Raw genomic sequence first — 20,633 nt, 5'->3', positions numbered from 1 at the left:
GTTCAACTGTACACTGCATAGTGCACAGTAGGCCTTGTATTTTGATTTATAGTTCATATTGGCATTTTATATTTTTTTTTATTTAACCATGTTTTATCTTTTGTTTTTTTACTTATTTCAAGTGTTAATATTGAATATTATTATAGTCGTTTATTTAAACATACAATACATCATTTGGTGTTTTGTTTACTATTTATGTTTTCATAAGGTTTTGGTAAGTATTTTATAATTGTCTTCTATTTTGCTTGCCTCTTATATACATTTTTTTGTAAGTGTGAAGTCTTTATCATAATAGTTGTATTTAGCGTTGATTATCCATGTGTTAATTATCAGGTTTCACTCCGTTTGATCACTTCACGTAAGTTTAATGGTGTGGTTTGTTTTAGTAGTTATTGTTTAATTAATTTTTTATTTAGCTTTTATTATCTTTGTGACTATTATAAAGTTTTATTCGGTTTGATCACTTTAAGTAAGCTTAAGTGCTTTGTTTTATAACTTGTGTCATTTGATCTCTTTTCTTATGATAGGTAATTTTATTCAGTATGAGTTCTTTGTTTGCTAGTTATTTTATTGTGATATTGTTTTTTCTCTTTTATATCTGATGATGAATACGAGAAGTATTCGAAACGTCATGCGTTTTAAAGTAAAGCATCTGAAAAAAGATTTTTATTATATGAATGGTTTTCATATATATATATATATATATATATATATATATATATATATATATATATATATATATATATATATATATATATATATATATATATATATATTTGATAAAAAAAAAAGTTTAAACGGATTAATAAAATCGTAATAAAAGTTGTTGTACTCTTGCTCTCTTCATATATATTTTGAATTTTTACATTAATAATGAAATAGAGAAAGAAGTCATTCACTTGACAGTCGAAAAGGTTCAGCCATAGAAGCCTCCGTATCCGCCTCTGAAACCTCCGTATCCGCCTCTGAAGCCTCCGTAACCGCCTCTGAAGCCTCCGTATCCGCCTCCATAACCGCCTAGGTAACCGGGCTCAGCTTCAGGTTCAGCAGCAGGCTCAGCGCTCCTCTTGCCACGATAGTATCCTCCATACCCTCCATATCCTCCCCCGAAGCCTCCGTATCCTCCATACCCTCCTCCGTAGCCTCCGTAACCTCCATAGCCTCTTAAGAAGCCGGGCTCAGCATCTGGGGCAGGAGCAGCGCTTGTGGCAACCAAGCAGTAGGCGGCCAGGGCGGCAACAATGATCTGTTTGAGGAATAACATGCATTGTTATCTTCCTGAGCTATTATGAGTAACTGAAAGTAACATGATTAGATTTGATGTAAAGCTGAATACTAAACATTAGTTTCAACCCAGCATCTTTGATCCCGATCAGAGTTCAAGATAAAATAAACATGAAGTGTATGTAAACATATATACGTTTCGGTGGCTTGTCATCCTCGGGGAGTAATAAGGACACCCCTAACTCTGACTCACCAGCAAGTACACTTAAGTTCTAAATACTATTTATTAAATATAGTAAAGTGCACTTACAGCGAGATGTAATTCTTGTTGTATATACTTATAAGTGTGAAATGATTCAATAAGCAAGAGTTAAGTAAGTGGTAAGTGTTATAGTGAACTAAACACGTTCCTTATGACAATTTTCAACAAGATAGAAAGTGTATAAACAGCATAGCCTAATATCAAGTTATAAACAACAAACTGCTCAGCATGGGAGACTAAGTGAGCCAGAAGGAGTAACTAACCAGAGTCTTCATGGCTCAGGAGTGTCAGCGTTAACTGTGGCAGCTGGAGGCGGCGCGGCCTTATATACCACACAGGGGCGGGGCCACCCAAACTCTCTCATTGTGTGTTTCATGGACATCAACCAGTTTTCTGCTCTCCATACGTCGCCCTTCGTAGGTTATATGTTTACTGTCCCGTGAGACTTGAGGTTTTAATGCTTATATAATTCTTACTAATGAATGGTACTTTGAACTATGATAACACACGCTCGCACACACACACGCATGCGAATAAAACCAAGACCCAACCAAAGCTGCTCCAAAGCCACATCAGGAGAAAAACAGCAGTAAAGGAACAAGTGACGAAACTGGGAAAAGAGGAGAATACGCAGAGAATAACAAGGTGTGTGAAGAGCTCAACAAGAGATTCCAAGAGGCCTTCACAATAGAGCAAGGAGAAGCCACCCTGTACTAAGAGAGAAGGCGGCAAACCAAGTAAACTTGGAGGAATTTGAGGTCAAAAGGAATCTGTTGGAGCTGAATGTGACAAAGGTTGTTGGGCCTGGCAGAATCTCACAGTGGATACTAAAAGAGGGTGCAGAAGCACTAAGTGTGCCACTTTCTATTTTGTATAACAGGTCACTGGAAAAAGAGACAAACCGGAAAGCTGGAAGACATCTTATGTAGTCCCAACATACGAAAAGGGTGACAGGCAAGAGGCACTGAACAACAGGCCAATTTTCCTAACAAGTATACCTTGCAAGTTGATGGAGAAGATCGTGAGGAAAAGGCTTGTAGAACATTTGGAGGAAAAGAGCTTTGTAACATACCACCAACATGGGTTCAGGGATGGTAAATCCTGCCTCACGGGTTTAATAGAATTCTATGACCAGGCGACAACAATTAGGCAAGAAAGAGAAGGGTGGGGAGACTGCATTTTCTTGATCTCTCAGAAAGCCTTTGACACGGTACCCCCCATTAAAAGGCTGTCACAAAAGTTGGAGAAGCAGGCAGGAGTTAAAGGTAAGGTGCTCCAGTGGATTAGGGAGTATCTCAGCAGGGGCATAAGGTGAAAGAAACTCTGCCCATTGTTTCTCGCCGGCGCCTGGGATCGAACCCAGGAAAGGACATGTTATGCTTATATTATTTCCAGCCTATGTTATGCTTTCCAACATCAGAATTGTTTTTAAATGCATGGATGGTGAAATATTAAAGAAATTATTCACGATCTTTGGGAGACCAAAATTGGAATATGCAGCAGTTGTATGATGCCCATTAGTCAAGAAACACATTAATAAACTAGAACAGTTGCAAAAATACTCAACCGAATGACTTCGGGAACTGAAAAACAGGAGCTACGAGCTTGAATTTATCTTGAGATGATTTCGGAGTTTAGCGTGTCTGCGGTCCGGTCCTCGATCAGGCCTCCTTTTTGTTACACACACCCCGGGAAGCAGCCCGTAACAGCTGTCTAACTCCCAGGTACCTATTTACTGCTAGGTAACAGGGGCATCAGGGTGAAAGAAACATTTTGCCCATTTGTCTCCGCCTCCACCGGGGATCGAACCCGGAACCTCAGGACTACGAATCCGAAGTGCTGTTCACCCAGCTGTCAGGCGCCCTTGAGCGGCATTAATTATACCAAAGCTAGAAGGTGGAAGAAAATTATGGGATATGATCATAAAATTCACAATAGTAATAAAAATCGACAAAATTGACAAATAATACTTCTTTAAAACTGAATTCTTGAAACCGGATTCAAGCTAAAGAAACAAAGCAAGCCGAAAAAAAACCTTTAAGCGTTCACTTTCGCAAACAGTGACAGACGTTGGAACGATTTAAGTGAGAAGTGCTGAAGGCCAAAACCGTCAGTAGTTTCTGAGTCATACGACAAAGAGTACTGGGAAGACGGGACACCACAAGCGTAGCTCTCATCCTGTAACAACACTTAGGTAATTACACACTCTCCCGGGATTACTTTTCCTGAAGGCTGTTTTGTACCTGCTTTGATTAAGCTCCAAATGTTTCATATCTCTGGCTGTCAACGTAGTGTTATTTACTACTTGTGTCTGCAGGTTCGAGCAGTTAGCTCTTGTACCCCGCCTTTCTAACCGTCGGTTGTCTAATGTGCTGACTTAAACTATTTCATTCATTTATATCTATTACATATATTTCTCTCTAGTGCTCGTGCGCGCGCGCACACACACACACACACACACACACACACACACACACACACACACACACACACACACACACACACACACACACACACACACACACACACACACACACGCACTCACACACACACACACGGGGAATTGACAAGGATGGATTATTTAACACGGGTAGTATATGCACAACAAGGGGACTCAGATGGAAGTTGAGTACTCAAATGAGCCAAAGAGACATTAGAAAGAACTTTTTCAGTGTCAGAGTAGTTAGTAGGTGGAATGTACTAGAAAGTGGTGTGGTGGAGGACTGACTCCATACACAGTTTCAAATGTATATATGATGGAGCTCGAGAAGCTTAGGAATCTGTACACCAGTAGACGGTTGAGAGGCGGGACCAAAGACCTAAGCACACACACACACACACTGGTAGGCTGGTCTGATCCGGGGTCTGGTAGCTGAGTGGACAGCACGCGGAACTCGTAATTTTGTGGCCCGGCGCCGGCAGAGACAAATGGGCAGAGTTTCTTTCACCCTGATGCCCTTGTTACCTAACAGCAAATAAGCACCTGGGAGTTAGATAGCTGTTACAGGCTGCTTCCTGGGGTGTGTGTGTGTGTAAAAAAAAATAATAATTAGTAACAGTTAATTGAGTGACAGTTGCGAGGCGAGCCGATAGAGCAAAGCTCAACCCCCACAAGCACATTAGGTGAACTAGATGAATACACACACACGGGGCCTGACAGCTGAGTGGACAGCGCTCGGGATTCGTAGTCCTAAGGGTCCGGGTTCGATCCCCGGCGGCGGCGGAAATAAATATGGCAGAGTTTCTTTCACCCTGATGTCCCTATTCACCTAGCAGTAAATTGGTACCTGGGAGTCAGAAGGCTGCTACGGGCCGCATCCTGGGTGTGTGTGTGAGAGAGTGTGAGAAAAAATAAGTTCAGTGGCTGTTGAGAAGCGGCCCCAAAGAGCCAGAGCTCAACCCCTGCAAGCACTACTAGGTGAGTACACACACACACACACACACACACACACACACACACACACACACACACACACACACACACACACACACACACACACACACACACACACAAATCACTACCTACAAAATCCTCAGGGGAATTGACAGGGTAGACAAGGATAAACTATTCAACACTGGCGGTACGCGAACAAGGGGACACAGGTGGAAACTGAGTACCCAAATGAGCCACAGGGACGTTAGAAAGAACTTTTTCAGTGTCAGAGTAGTTAACAGGTGGAATACATTAGGCAGAGATGTGGTGGAAGCTGACTCCATACACAGTTTTAAATGTAGATATGAGAGAGCCCAGTAGGCTCAGGAATCTGTACACCTGTTGATTGACAGTTGAGAGGGGGGCCTAAAGAGCCAAAGCTCAACTTCCGCAAATACAATTAGGTGAGTACATCCCTAGGATGGAGGCCGTAACAGCTAACTACCATGTACTTATGAACAAGCCCATCAGATGAAATAAACTCTGCCCATTTCTGAGTGTGTGTGCCTGGGTGCATGTGTGTTATCATAGTTCAAAGTATCATTCATTTGTTACAAAAATACATGCCAAAAAAAACTTAACTTTCACAACACAATAAACACGTAACCTACGAAAAGCGCCCAATAGAGAGCAGAAAACTGGTTGATGTCCATGAAACACACAATGAGAAGGTTTGGGTGGCCCCGCCCCTGTGTGGTATATAAGGCCGCGCCGTCTCCAGCTGCCACAGTCAACACTGACACTCCTGAGCCATGAAGACCCTGGTTAGTTACTCCTTCTGGCTCACTTAGTCTCCCATGCTGAGCAGTTTGTTGTTTATAACTTGATATTAGGCTATGCTGTTTATACACTTGCTATCTTGTTGAAAATTGGCATAAGAAACGTGTTAAGTTTATTATAATACTTACCACTAACTTAACTCTTGCTTATTGAATCATTTTACGCTTATAAGTATATACAACAAGAATTCATCTCGATGTGTCTACACTTTGCTACATTTAATAAGTATTATTCAGAACTTAAGTGTACTTGCTAGTTAGTCAAGTATACTTAAGTACTTGACTAACGAGCAAGTTAGAGAGATAAGAGGCTAAGCTAGAGACTAATGAGTTAAGAGCGGCCTTAATAGCCCCCGAGGTTAACAAACCACCAGTCCACCAAAACGTAAATTTGTGTAAAAAGTAAATATGTGTACATTCACTTCATACTTACATTATGTTCAACTCTGATCGGGATCAAAGATGCTGGTTTGAAACTAATGTTTAGTATTCAGCTTTACATCAAATCTAATCATGTTACTTTCAGTTACTCATAATAGCTCAAGAAGATAACAATGCATGTAATTCCTCAAACAGATCATTGTTGCCGCCCTGGCCGCCTACTGCTTGGTTGCCACAAGCGCTGCTCCTGCCCCAGATGCTGAGCCCGGCTTCTTAAGAGGCTATGGAGGTTACGGAGGAGGGTATGGAGGATACGGAGGCTTCGGGGGAGGATATGGAGGGTATGGAGGATACTATCGTGGCAAGAGGAGCGCTGAGCCTGCTGCTGAACCTGAAGCTGAGCCCGGTTACCTAGGCGGTTACGGAGGCGGATACGGAGGCTTCAGAGGCGGATACGGAGGCTTCAGAGGTGGATACGGAGGCTTCAGAGGCGGATACGGAGGTTTCTATGGCTGAACCTTTTCGACTGTCAAGTGAATGACTTCTTTCTATCAATGCATTCTAAATGTAAAGATGCAAAATATATATGAAGAGAGCCAAAATACATCTTTACGATTTTATAAATCCTTTTCGAACGTTTAATTTATGGATCTGAGACTCATGGTCTGGGTGGAATGGCGACTGGCTCGTACTTTTGTGGTTCGTGTTCGATGCTTTGAAGACTGTAGTGAAGTAAATGTTTTACCCACGCTATTGTGGCTCCCAGTTAAATATATATATTATATATATATATATATATATATATATATATATATATATATATATATATATATATATATATATATATATATATATGTGTGTGTGTGTGTGTGTGTGTGTACTCACTTAGTTGTATTCATCTAGTTGTGCTTGCGGGGGTTGAGCTGTAGCTCTTTGGTCCCGCTTCTCAACTATCAATAAACTGGTGTACAGATTCCTGAGCCTACTGGGCTCTATCATATCTACATTTGAAACTGTGTATGGAGTCAGCCTCCACCCATCACTGTTTAGGATAAGGATACGCTGAGTGTATTCACCTAGTTGTGTTCACCTAGTTGTGTTTGCGGGGGTTGAGCTTTGCTCTTTCGGCCCGCCTCTCAACTGTCAATCAACTGTTTACTAACTACTATTTTTTTCCGCACCACACACACACACATACCCCAGGAAGCAGCCCGTGACAGCTGACTAACTCCCAGGTACCTATTTACTGCTAGGTAACAGGGGCATTCAAGGTGAAAGAAACTTTGCCCATTTGTTTCTGCCTGGTGCGGGAATCGAACCCGCGCCACAGAATTACGAGTCCTGCGCGCTATCCACCAGGCCCCGTAATTGTGTGTGTCTGTGTGCGCGTGCGTGCGCGCGCGAGCGTGCTTGTGTGATCATAGTTCAAATTACCATTCATTCGTAAGAATTATATAAACACAAAAAACTCAACTCTCACGGGACAATAAACTTGTAACCTACGAAGGGCGACTCATTGAGAGCAGAAAACTGATCGATGTCCGTGAAAACACACAATGAGAGAGTTTGGGGCTTAAGGGGAGAAAATAGGAGCTTCATGGGAGGATATGGTGGCTTAAGGGGAGGATATGGTGGCTTAAAGAGAGGATATGGTGGCTTAAGGGGAGGATATGGTGGCTTAAGGGGAGGCTATGATGGCTTAAGGGGAGGATATGGTGGCTTTAGGGGCAGGATATGGTGGCTTAAGGGGAGGATATGGTGGCTTAAGGGGAGGCTATGGTGGCTTAAGGGGAGGCTATGGTGGCTGAAGGGGAGGATATGGTGGCTTAAGGGGAGGCTATGGTGGCTTAAGGGGAGGATATGGTGGCTTAAGGGGAGGATATGGTGGCTTAAGGGGAGGATATGGTGGCTTAAGGGGAGGATATGGTGGCTTAAGGGGAGGATATGGTGGCTTAAAGAGAGGATATGGTGGCTTAAGGGGAGGATATGGTGGCTTAAGGGGAGGCTATGATGGCTTAAGGGGAGGATATGGTGGCTTTAGGGGCAGGATATGGTGGCTTAAGGGGAGGATATGGTGGCTTAAGGGGAGGCTATGGTGGCTTAAGGGGAGGCTATGGTGGCTGAAGGGGAGGATATGGTGGCTTAAGGGGAGGCTATGGTGGCTTAAGGGGAGGATATGGTGGCTTAAGGGGAGGATATGGTGGCTTAAGGGGAGGATATGGTGGCTTAAGGGGAGGATATGGTGGCTTAAGGGGAGGATATGGTGGCTTAAGGGGAGGATATGGTGGCTTAAGGGGAGGCTATGGTGGCTTAAGGGGAGGATATGGTGGCTTAAGGGGAGGATATGGTGGCTTAAGGGGAGGATATGGTGGCTTAAGGGGAGGATATGGTGGCTTAAGGGGAGGATATGGTGGCTTAAGGGGAGGATATGGTGGCTTAAGGGGAGGATATGGTGGCTTAAGGGGAGGATATGGTGGCTTAAGGGGAGGCTATGGTGGCTTAAGGGGAGGATATGGTGGCTTAAGGTGAGGATATGGTGGCTTAAGGGGAGGATATGGTGGCTTAAGGGGAGGATATGGTGGCTTAAGGGGAGGATATGGTGGCTTAAGGGGAGGATATGGTGGCTTAAGGGGAGGATATGGTGGCTATGGACGCTTCGGATACTATGTCTGAACATCGTCTTTACTCAAATAACCTTCTTTGTTTCTCTTTATTATAAATATACAAATAAATTAAAATATATTCACGAAGAGACCGAGAGCTCAACAATTATTCCTTAAACTTAATGTATGAAATTCTGTGATATTCCTCAGTAAAGAGTACTAATGATTCTTTCTAAAATCAAAATGCAACGAAATGATATAACAAAATTACATTTTGTATGTAATTTCACAAAATTACATTTTGTATGTAATTTCACAAAATTACATTTTGTATGAAATTACATCATAAGTTCTCTATTGGCTGATGTGTAAAATGTTGACGATGGCGGAAGTTGCTGTTTCTAAAGAATCAGAAATTGAATAGCTAAGAGTGACGCGGATCTGGAGCATGGCCTGGTTGTGGCTGTGTAGCTCCAGACCTCCTGAATGACTGCGTTGCTCCAGACCTCCTGAATGACTGCGTTGCTCCAGACCTCTTGAATGACTGCGTTGCTCCAGACCTCCTGAATGACTGCGTTGCTCCAGACCTCCTGAATGACTGCGTTGCTCCAGACCTCCTGAATGACTGCGTTGCTCCAGACCTCCTGAATGACTGCGTTGCTCCAGACCTCCTGAATGACTGCGTGGCTCCAGACCTCCTGAATGGCTGTGTTGCTCCAGACCTCCTGAATGACTGCGTTGCTCCAGACCTCCTGAATGACTGCGTTGCTCCAGACCTCCTGAATGACTGCGTGGCTCCAGACCTCCTGAATGACTGTGTTGCTCCAGACCTCCTGAATGACTGCGTTGCTCCAGACCTCCTGAATGACTGTGGCTCCAGACCTCCTGAATGACCACTGGGTTATCATAACCCAGTGGTCTCTTCACTGTTACCATAACCCAGTGGTCTCTACACTGTTATCATAACCCACTGGTCTCTACACTGTTATCATAACCCAGTGGTCTCTACACTGTTACCATAACCCAGTGGTCTCTTCACCGTTATTGTGATTGGAACACTCGTTAGTCTTACACTGGTGATTGAAACACTCAATTCGTTTATCACTTCGTTAAACATTTCAAAGTGTCGAGTCATGGCTGCCGACGTCTGCTGGACAGTTGAAAATAAAGTAATTTTAAATTTTGTAATATGGCTAATTTTCTGATTGTGACTTAATTTTTATTTGAAATTGATATATCTGCACGTGTTCGGAGTTTTATAAGTTTGCATTTAATAGATGTTGACCAGACCACACACTAGAAAGTGAAGGGACGACGACGTTTTGGTTCTTCCTGGACCATTCTCAAGTCGATGTCCCTTCATCGTCGTCGTGAAACGTCGTCGTCCCTTCACCTTCTAGTGTGTGGTCTGGTCAACATACTTTAGCCACGTTATTGTGACTCATCGCCTGTGCATTTAATAGACTTTGGTAATAATTATTTTCAGTAAGTCGTATGTATTTACTTAACAATATTAATCTGAATTGTGTATTTAATAAATATCTTCCAGAAATCTATAAGGTTTATAATTTAACTAAACAGAATAACATAACTATAGGTGGCGTCTCTCACAGATAGGCCTCGTGGCTAAGTGGACAGCGCTTGGGGGTCGTAGTCCTAAGGGCCCGGGTTATATACACATTAGGGCTGTGAAAAGCACTCTCCGTGGAACCCCCTTGGTTCTAATGTCATTGAGGAGATCCCTGATAAGTAAGTAATTATCAAAGAAGGCACCAAGCCGGGAAGACTATGTAGCAAAGATCCTTGATAAGAAAATCACAGACCTCAGGAAGAAGGAAGACAGGACATCGATGCCCGCGGTGCTTTTTATCTCCTCACTAAATGCCTATCTCTTCCGAGGCTAACCTACTTTGAGATCCTACGATAGCCCAATCAAATGATATTGTATTAAGCAGCTTCCTAGTGCCTCGGAGCTCATCGTAAACTTATTAATATATGTAAACAAAACCACCGAAGATTTAGAGAGAACAGGTTCGAACACTGGTTCCCCCCCCCTCCCCAGAAGGGGGGGGAGCATACTGAATGTCAGTTCGTACCACGAGTAGGTGGCTGAGGTTGAGAAGAGTTCGTACCACGAGAAGGTAGCTGAGGTTCAGAAGAGTTCGTACCACGAGTAGGTGGCTGAGGTTCAGAAGAGTTCAAACGAAAAGTCACGGTATTTGTGGTTGCCTACAGCCACATCCTTGACCACACTAGCACTGGGCGGCCTCTGCTGGCGTCATGACTGACATGTTAAACCCGTTTGTCATTTAATTAATCATTTCATTTATCCTCTACACCTTCCGTATGCAAAAACAAAATTTACACTTTATGTAAATTCTTCATTTACACCTTCCTTGCACTATTTTCGCTTCGCTTTTCCAATAAAAACATTATTCTCTACACATTTCCTTCATAAACAATGTTCTCAACTACACTTTTCCTATACAAACAGTGTTCCCTACACCTTCCCCAAACTAACAATTAATACGTAAATACAGGTCTATAGGAACACTGTCACTTGTTCCCCTGTACGCTGATCAACGTTTGTGGAAAGATGTTAATTTACTTAAAACAAATGACAATATTATTTAGATTATTTAGATTCGTAAACTAATTGCTTGCTTGCATTCTCGTGTATGAATTAACTTACATACAATATAGCTATCCAGATTAACTCATTATTCAAGGAAAAATATTGTTGGCAATTTGCAACTATTCGTTTTAAAATTTGTTATCCTGAATATTATATCAAGCCACAAAGTAAGATAGAAAACAGGAGATGCTTTTTTGGAACCACCTTCCCGCTAAAGCTGTTAATGCCAAAACACTTCTGCAATTCAAAATCCTGCTGGATAAAATTATCAGGACCAATGGGTGGAATCTTTGACAAGCCGCTGGTTTCCTATCCTCGTTGAGGCCATTAGAGAGACCTTGCTCCTCAGGTAAATTTAGGTAATATACAATTATATTCCTGTATGTTGGGTGCTGGGGCTGCATGAGCATTCAACTGATTTGAACATTCAAAGAAAGCAGGATCGTGTATCCTTGCTAAATCACTCAGGGGTTCTGATAGGATATCTCTTACGAGGTCATCCGATGCATGGGAGCAGGAAAGGAAGGCTGGTAGAGCAATCTGGGAGGCTGTGCGGACACCAAGGCTGCCGAGTCTTACAGGGAGGGTCACGACCTCATACCAACACAGAGACAGGATCCAATGACCCTGCCTTAGAAACACAAGCAGCCACAAGAACATCAGCTGCTAATGTTGATGCATGTAATATCCTATCTATATCCCTTGTGTTATGCCATTCATCCACTTGTTTCATCTATTTCTGTACCACCTCACCCAAAGAGAATATTAGCCTATGCCAAAGCATTGAAAATCAGTTATAGCCCCGCTCCTGTGCCAGGTAAGTCCACTACGTGCTCACCATAGCCCGTGTTACTTGAAACGTTTTGTTCCGAGTAGATGAATTTTAAACAATAACAGCATGGTAAATTAGTCTTTGAGAATGTAAGAAGTGACCTTGCAAAACGCATCTTGGCGTCAGACCAAAAATAAAAGAGTGAAAATGAACGTTGGAGAGTTAATTTTCAACTTTCCCCGACAATGAAGAAAATATTAGAAATGATTTACACTACAGAAACGAACATAGGAATGTGCCTAAATGCTAATAGTGACAGCTCGGACAGGTACAACCGGAGTGTTGTGAACGCTTACGTCGACCGAGCTCTCACTCACAGTTCTGGTTGGAAGCAGGTTGACGAGGAACTCTGAAGAGTAAGTCAGGGCCTAGTCAATAATGGCTTCTCTAACTGTTATGTTGAAGACGTCATTAAAAGAAAGGTGACACGCCATGCAACCCATGAATAGTCAACCAACACAGCATCTCTACCTCCTATTAGAGTGTTTTACAGGAACTTCTTTTCGACTGATTCATAAAAAGGAGGAAAGTGTCCTGAAAGATAATATTGATAGGAACCTTATCCCCCCAGACACAAATCATAATATACAATTAACAATTTACTACAAAAAATAAGAAGACTTTTCTTATTAATACATTAGGTACAACTCTCTAGACACTAAACAGAACGCCTTAAAAGAGACCAACGTCGTCTCTCCCTTCACATGCTCACTTGGGGACTGTCAGCTCCATACATCTCAATATATAGGCAAGACAACAACGTCTCTTTCTAGGCGATTAACAATGCACAAGCAACAGGGGCTCCATCAAGGAGAATTAATCTCCTTACACAACCAGACCATCACCAGAGAAATCTTAACAAGCAACACAGAAATAATGGACAGGTATGACGACAACAGACTCGACATCAGCGAGGACCTCACATCAAAAAGTTAAAACCAACAATCAACAGCCAGTTAACACATAATTACATTCTACCCACATCAAGACCCCGAACAAGCACAGAAAAAGTTGAAGCAAGAACATAGGGATTCAATGGCCTATTAATATCCATTATGCCATTCATCCACTTCTACATCACAATCACGTCCTGTTCCACCTCACCCCAAGCAAATGTAAGCTTTGGCAGAGTATGGAGAATTTGTCTTTGAAAATGTAAGGAGTGCCTTGTTAAACGCCTCCCTAGCCGTCAGACCATAATAGTGTGAAAATGAACTTTGGAGAGTTCATTTTTAAACTTCCCTCGACAAAGAAGAAAAACATAAGAAATAATGAGATGGTGTGTTCTTGTCTACACTGTCAATTGTCCTGATAATTTTGCATGTGGTGATCACGTCTCCCTCGATTCTTTTATCTTCAATTGATGTTAACGGGTCTTTCCTCGTAACACATGCCTCTCAACTCTGGCACTATTCTGGTGGCACACCTCTGGACCTGTACCAGCTAAACAATATTCTACGAGATAAGCTTTAACATACAAAATTCCGAATTACTCATTATTTAGATTTATAATAGTAGATGTTTTTTTCGCCAAATTTGCATATGCAGCTGATATTAGTCGTTTAATGTAGTAACTTCGAAAAGACAGGTTCCGTGTGATGTTAATTTCCAGGCCATTAGGAAGTAAAGCAAATACTTATGAACCTGTACATCTTTTCTCAATCTCTGGCGGCTTTCTTTATTATATATTAAACAGTTTGTGAGCTCGGAAGCACTAGGAGGCTCTTTATACCAATAACAGCATTTGACTGGAAAGTTTCGATCCACTTAAACTGTTTAATAAATATAAACAAAGCCGCCAAAGATTGAGAAAAGATGGTTCGTAAGTGGTGTCGTAAATCGTTGTCTTATCCAGGTCCTGCTCTTTACCTCTGGCCGGTTCCGGGAGGATTCCTTCCACTACTTGGTAGCTTGAGTTCGGTTCAATATTATCAGCATAGAGTTCCGATATTTTGCCCTTATTTCATCACTAGTTGTCTCGACGGTCACTAGTGCTATTTGGTTGAAAGTTATTATATTCAATTCAGGTATGTTTTCTTTGCTCTATTGTAAAGACCTCCTGGGACTCCCATTGAATGTCCTGAACTGTGTTATATTTCATTATTTGTTTCTTTATTGTTGTTTCTGTCGTTATGTGACTGTCGAGTTTGGGCTCAGTCTCCTATGTTAATTTCAAATTATCTTTATGCTTCTTTCTTCTCTCTCTGAAGGATTCCCTTATGGTTCTGTGGCACAAGTCTTTGCTCTCAGCAGTTCTGCTACTGCTGTAGGTTTTCTGAGATCTCGTGTTTATTCCCGGCACCAATGGTTAAAAATGGGTATATCCAACACCTTTCAATGTTCTTTCATTGGGCGACAAAAACCTCGTCGACTGTTCTTCACAATGTTTTGATCAGGAAGTTCAGCGCGTCCTTTGTAGTCTTCACTGTGCGTTTTGTGTCTCACGCAATTAATTCCTTACAGAACATCTCTCACTTCTTCATATTTCTCCCTTCGATATATTAAACTTCTACCTCATGATTCTATCCATCAACTTCTCTCTTCCACCAGAAACTCAAAGGCCAGCAGCATTCACAGTGATCACTCCTTTCCAAACAAGTTTTCAAGCAGATTTCTATTATGTACCTACTTACAGGCAATCAATGACTAGTCGAGGAGCTTCGCCTCTATAGCAAGCAAATCAAACACACATATATGCACAAATGAAGAGCGGAAGAAAAAGTTGTGACTGACCTTGCAAGGGGGAACAATGTCGGCGTGTGGTGGCGTGGCTCTCCTGAGAGGTATAAGAGGCAGCGCTTCCTTCAGCAGGCCACAGTCGGCCTAGAGATCCTCCAGAGCCATGAAGACCCTGGTGAGTTATCCGCGTGCTGACACAGGCTTCACCATTATGTAGGTTACAGGCCTTACAGGCCTCCACAAAATAATTATTCCAAGCTCTCCCTGAGACAAATTTTAAATTTTCCTTAAATAAAAACTTTCTGAGCTGTTATGACAAACTCGCATACGTTGACGCTTAAGTAATTTTGAAATAAAACCGTGAATTAACTTTCTATTGATCCATCAGGTGGTTGCTGCCGTCCTGGCCGCCTTCTGCTTGGTGGCCACAGATGCTGAGCCTTCCCCAGATGCTGAACCAGGCTTCCTTGGAGGCTACCGTGGCCACAATGTAGGCTTCCTTGGCGGTTACGGTGGAGGCTATGGCTACCGCGGAAAGAGGAGTGCTGAGCCTTCCCCAGATGCTGAACCAGGCTTCCTTGGAGGCTACCGTGGCCACAATGTAGGCTTCCTTGGAGGCTACGGTGGAGGCTATGGCTACCGCGGAAAGAGGAGTGCTGAGCCTTCCCCAGATGCTGAGCCAGGCTTCCTTGGAGGCTACCGTGGCCACAATGTAGGCTTCCTTGGCGGCTTCGGTGGAGGCTATGGTGGAGGCTATGGCTACCGTGGAAAGAGGAGCGCTGAGCCTTCCCCAGATGCTGAACCAGGCTTCCTTGGAGGTTACCGTGGAGGCGTCATTGGACACCACGGGGGAGCCTACAGAGGAAGATTTGGGTACTACGGTTGACCACAGTGGCTTCCCACGTGCGACTGTCATATGTTTAGAATCTAATAAACAAAAATATTCATAAATGGCAAACATAATTTATCCTCTCCTTGAAGATTTATTTTTATAATGGGAATTCAGTTAAAATGAATCCATGTGCTTGTTGAGATCAATGGATTTTTATTACCAAAATAAGTAAAAATATTTCAAGACTCATAGTGCATAAACAGCTTGTTGACTGTGCCTGAGTAAATGGGAGAATCGTGTAAAATCCCGGTTGGTGTCTCGGAGAGACTGCTTGATCCGTGTGAGAGCAGGAACACTCCCGGTTGCAATTTGTTTTTACCATGTCGTGGAATAGTCGATTACGGCGCGTCTGGGATCATCCTGGACGTGCGTTCGAACCATCATCACGGCCTTTGTGGATTTGTTCATTTGATATATCACGCTGTTGTGATTTCTGAGTGTATTAAAGATATGTAATATGTAATCGCTCTACAATGTGTATACCGTTCATCTATTTTACATCATTAACGACATTGGCCTTATGCACAAAACAATTTATATAGATATGAGTTCTTACATTCCTGTACAGTTTCTGGCATGCATGGCAGTTTCGAACAAGTCCTTAATCCTAATTTTCCCCGAAATACGACCCGCTAAATCGTTTAACAACCAGGTACCTATTCACTGCTGGGTGAACAGAGGCTATAGTTAAGGATTGGCACCCAGTCAATCCTACCCCCGGCCAGGATACGAACCCAGGACAAGGCACTCGCAAAGCGACCAGCGAGCGTTTTACCACTGCGCCACAGGAACTTATTATTCATACAATTCAGACCTTATCCTTGATTGCAAATGTCCGGTGTCCTTATACCCTTTCTGATCCAGTGTTGGATGTCCTTATACCCGTTCTGATCCAGTGTTGGGTGTCCTTATACCCGTTCTGATCCAGTGTTGGGTGTCCTTATACCCGTTCTGATCCAGTGTTGGGTGTCCTTATACCTGTTCTGATCCAGTGTTGGGTGTCCTTATACCTGTTCTGATCCAGTGTTGGGTGTCCTTATACCTGTTCTGATCCAGTGTTGGGTGTCCCTATACCCGTTCTGGTCCAGTGTTGTTGGGTGTCCTTATACCCTTTCTGATCCAGTGTTGGGTGTCCTTATACCCTTTCTGATCCAGTGTTGGGTGTCCTTATACCCTTTCTGATCCAGTGTTGGGTGTCCTTATACCCTTTCTGATCCAGTGTTGGGTGTCCTTATACCCTTTCTGATCCAGTGTTGGGTGTCCTTATACCCGTTCTGATCCAGTGTTGGGTGTCCTTATACCCGTTCTGATCCAGTGTTGGGTGTCCTTATACCCGTTCTGGTCCAGTGTTGGGTGTCCTTATACCCTTTCTGATCCAGTGTTGGGTGTCCTTATACCCGTTCTGATCCAGTGTTGGGTGTCCTTATACCCGTTCTGGTCCAGTGTTGGGTGTCCCTATACCCGTTCTGATCCAGTGTTGGGTGTCCTTATACCCGTTCTGGTCCAGTGTTGGGTGTCCTTATACCCGTTCTGGTCCAGTGTTGGGTGTCCTTATACCCGTTCTGGTCCAGTGTTGGGTGTCCTTATACCCGTTCTGGTCCAGTGTTGGGTGTCCCTATACCCGTTCTGATCCAGTGTTGGGTGTCCCTATACTCGTTCTGGTCCAGTGTTGGGTGTCCCTATACCCGTTCTGATCCAGTGTTGGGTGTCCTTATACCCGTTCTGATCCAGTGTTGGGTGTCCTTATACCCGTTCTGATCCAGTGTTGGGTGTCCTTATACCCGTTATGATCCAGTGTTGGGTGTCCTTATACCCGTTCTGATCCAGTGTTGGGTGTCCTTATACCTGTTCTGATCCAGTGTTGGGTGTCCTTATACCCGTTCTGATCCAGTGTTGGGTGTCCTTATACCCGTTCTGGTCCAGTGTTGGGTGTCCTTATACCCGTTCTGATCCAGTGTTGGGTGTCCTTATACCCGTTCTGATCCAGTGTTGGGTGTCCTTATACCCGTTCTGATCCAGTGTTGGGTGTCCTTATACCCGTTCTGATCCAGTGTTGGGTGTCCCTATACCCGTTCTGGTCCAGTGTTGGGTGTCCCTATACTCGTTCTGGTCCAGTGTTGGGTGTCCTTATACTCGTTCTGGTCCAGTGTTGGGTGTCCCTATACTCGTTCTGATCCAGTGTTGGGTGTCCCTATACAGGTTCAGATCCTCGTTACCCAGTTCCTGGTACTTCCAGTTCCGCTCCTGTTGATTAGGTTCCGGGGCCATCCACGAGGACTACTCGGCACATCGACGATTTCTTGCAGGTCAACATTCGATCTCCCGATGTTGCAAGTTGTTATAGAGACATTTCCTTCACTCCTGTCTCCCATCCCAGCTCCGATCTCCAAGGTGCTACACAATCACACTGTCAGGGAAGTTTTCTCCTGATCATAACCTTACCGTCATGTCTTAATCTAGAGTACATCTAGCCCTCTAACCTCTAGCTCTGTGGCGCTCCGGTCCCTCAAGGATCTGTTCCATATTTTCAATGTATATTCACAACCCTTTTGGGTCGATTCCAGCTTTATTGCAAATTGCAATTTGCAATAAACTAGGATAATTATGGGATAACTAATGTCTGGGATAATAATGTTTTGCAATAAGATATGTATTTATTTATTTAAGGGTTCTTACTCGTGACAGTCACTAAATGGAGGAGTTTGGACGTGGGAAGCCATTATGTTCAACCGAAGTATCCGTAGCTTCTGCCGAAGCCTCCGAGGTGGTGGCCACGGTAGCCTCCAAGGAAGCCTGGCTCAGCATCTGGGGAAGGCTCAGCACTCCTCTTTCCGCGATAGCCATAGCCTCCACCATAGCCTCCACCGTAGCCGCCAAGGAAGCCTACATTGTGGCCACGAAAGCCTCCAAGGAAACCTGGTTCAGCATCTGGGGAAGGCTCAGCGCTCCTCTTTCCGCGGTAGCCATAGCCTCCACCGTAGCCTCCACCGTAGCCTCCACCGTAGCCTCCAAGGAAGCCTACATTGTGGCCACGGTAAGCCTCCAAGGAAAGCCTGGCTCAGCATCTGGGGAAGGCTCAGCACTCCTCTTTCCGCGGTAGCCATAGCCTCCACCATAGCCTCCACCGTAACCGCCAAGGAAGCCTACATTGTGGCCACGGTAGCCTCCAAGGAAGCCTGGCTCAGCATCTGGGGAAGGCTCAGCATCTGTGGCCACCAAGCAGAAGGCGGCCAGGACGGCAGCAACCACCTGATGGATCAATACAAAAGTTAATTCACGGTTTTATGTCAAAATTACTTAAGCGTCAACGTATGAGAGTTTGTCATGGCAGCTCAGTAAGTTTTTTTATAAGGAAAATTGAAAATATGTCCCAAGGAGAGCTTGGAATAATTATTTTGTGGAGGCCTGTAAGGCCTGTAACCTACATAATGGTGAAGCCTGTGTCAGCACGCGGATAACTCACCAGGGTCTTCATGGCTCTGGAGGATCTCTAGGCCGACTGTGGCCTGCTGAAGGCAGCGCTGCCTCTTATACCTCTCAGGAGAGCCACGCCTCCACACGCTGACATTGTTCCCCCTTGCAAGGTCAGTGACAACATTTTCTTCCGCTCTTCATTTGTGCATATATGTGTGCTTGAATTGCCTGCTATAGAGGCGAGGCAAAGATGAGTACTAGTAAATAGTTTCCCCGGGTAGTTAAACCCCCCAAAAATGGTCAAGACGTTTTCCGTGTGAGAAAATTCAACTTGGAGTTCATCAAAATATGTTGTTTAATATGAAATTGTTTTGTTTATAGCAGCGTTGAGAGCAATTGCTATATAATTCATGAGATACGATGAAGAGACTACGGTGTTCTGAGACTGGAACTAACAGGGATATCTCAGCTTGTTGGTAATGTACCATGCACAGGAAACATAGAGAAAAGTAATGACACATACACGATTCATTTTTGTAGTTTCATAAAGAAAAATGTCAATAAAACCATCAGAACCACAGTCATAGGAAGCCAATGTTTTAACTCTGAATCACCTTGTTGAACACGCTAGATAATTCACAGTGTCTAACTCAAGGGTGCATTTGCTCACCTTACATGTTTGACCTCCTTTTCAGCTTTAGCAGTATTGTGAAGAGCGCCGCTATGCACGCTGGTAAGGCTCACCTTGTAAAGTAAGTAATTATCAAAAGAAGGCACCAAGCCGGGAAGGCTGTCACCTTGTAAAGCTAAATATATATATATATATATTCTAGTTCCTGGCGAAACTGTCAAGGATCTTGGTGGTAGAGAGGTAAGGTTCGTTGCTGTGAGTTTCTTGATCATTAGTTCAAGTCACTATTTACTCCAGTTGATTTTATCATAAATTTATATATTGGAACAAATTTTTCTTGTTAACGCACAATTCTTAAAAATTGATGAATGTGTCTTAATGGTAGCCGCTACTTTAACGAACCTATCCTGAATATATGTTGTGAATAATATTTTTTCTTTCATAAACAGGAAGCTTGGCGGCTGGATTACATAGCATTTGCCCTTTGTTGATGAGGACGGGCTGAAATATGTATGGCTTGTCTCGCTTATTGTTAAGATGACCGGGTCCAACCCGTCCTCGACTCAAGTCCATTACATTCAGCGGTCAACCCCACAGACGCATTCATAAATTTTAACATGCTGTTCATTCAAAACGGGAATTTTCTCAAGTATAAATTAATATTATAGTATATTGGCATATTGTGTATATATAGGCATAGGATAGGTTAGGTCAGGTGTTTAGGTTCTGTTGGCGATTATTTGTATTTGTAGTACGTGGGTGAAGCATTTATAGCGTTGTGATTCGAACAAAATTCGTCAGTGAAGCACTTGTTCCGGATATGTTCGAACGTCAGCAGTTGTGAGTCGTGTGTAAACCGTTTTTCATT

At 43.4% G+C, this 20,633-nt stretch overlaps 2 protein-coding genes and 1 pseudogene across 3 annotated transcripts; 2 read left to right on the top strand and 1 right to left on the bottom strand.

The window, feature by feature from the left end:
• Positions 1 to 817: 817 nt before the first annotated feature.
• On the bottom strand, positions 818 to 19,223 carry LOC123746376 (neuropeptide-like protein 31). 2 transcript variants are annotated; one of them, XM_069314847.1, is made up of 2 exons: positions 19,184 to 19,223; positions 818 to 1,246 (listed from the first exon to the last, which is right to left on the bottom strand). In XM_069314847.1, the coding sequence occupies exons 1-2, from the start codon at positions 19,193 to 19,195 to the stop codon at positions 917 to 919; spliced, it is 342 nt and encodes a 113-aa protein (XP_069170948.1). In that variant the 5' UTR covers positions 19,196 to 19,223; the 3' UTR covers positions 818 to 916. The 2 variants fall into 2 exon arrangements, with proteins under 2 accessions (XP_069170948.1, XP_045583837.1); XM_045727881.2 differs by lacking the exon at positions 19,184 to 19,223 and adding an exon at positions 1,750 to 1,796.
• Positions 5,587 to 8,752, top strand: LOC123746377 (ctenidin-3-like; annotated as a pseudogene).
• LOC123746374 (chorion protein S15-like) lies at positions 14,925 to 15,779 on the top strand. The gene is made up of 2 exons (XM_045727879.2): positions 14,925 to 15,003; positions 15,217 to 15,779. Exons 1-2 carry the CDS (start codon positions 14,992 to 14,994, stop codon positions 15,712 to 15,714), a joined length of 510 nt encoding a protein of 169 aa, XP_045583835.2. The 5' UTR covers positions 14,925 to 14,991; the 3' UTR covers positions 15,715 to 15,779.
• Positions 19,224 to 20,633: the final 1,410 nt, after the last annotated feature.

The sequence above is a fragment of the Procambarus clarkii genome, chromosome 80 (assembly GCF_040958095.1).
Source record: "Procambarus clarkii isolate CNS0578487 chromosome 80, FALCON_Pclarkii_2.0, whole genome shotgun sequence".
NCBI classification, from domain to species: Eukaryota; Metazoa; Arthropoda; class Malacostraca; order Decapoda; family Cambaridae; genus Procambarus; species Procambarus clarkii.
Note: the sequence above shows the minus strand (reverse complement) of the source record. Positions and strands in the feature narration are given on the sequence as shown.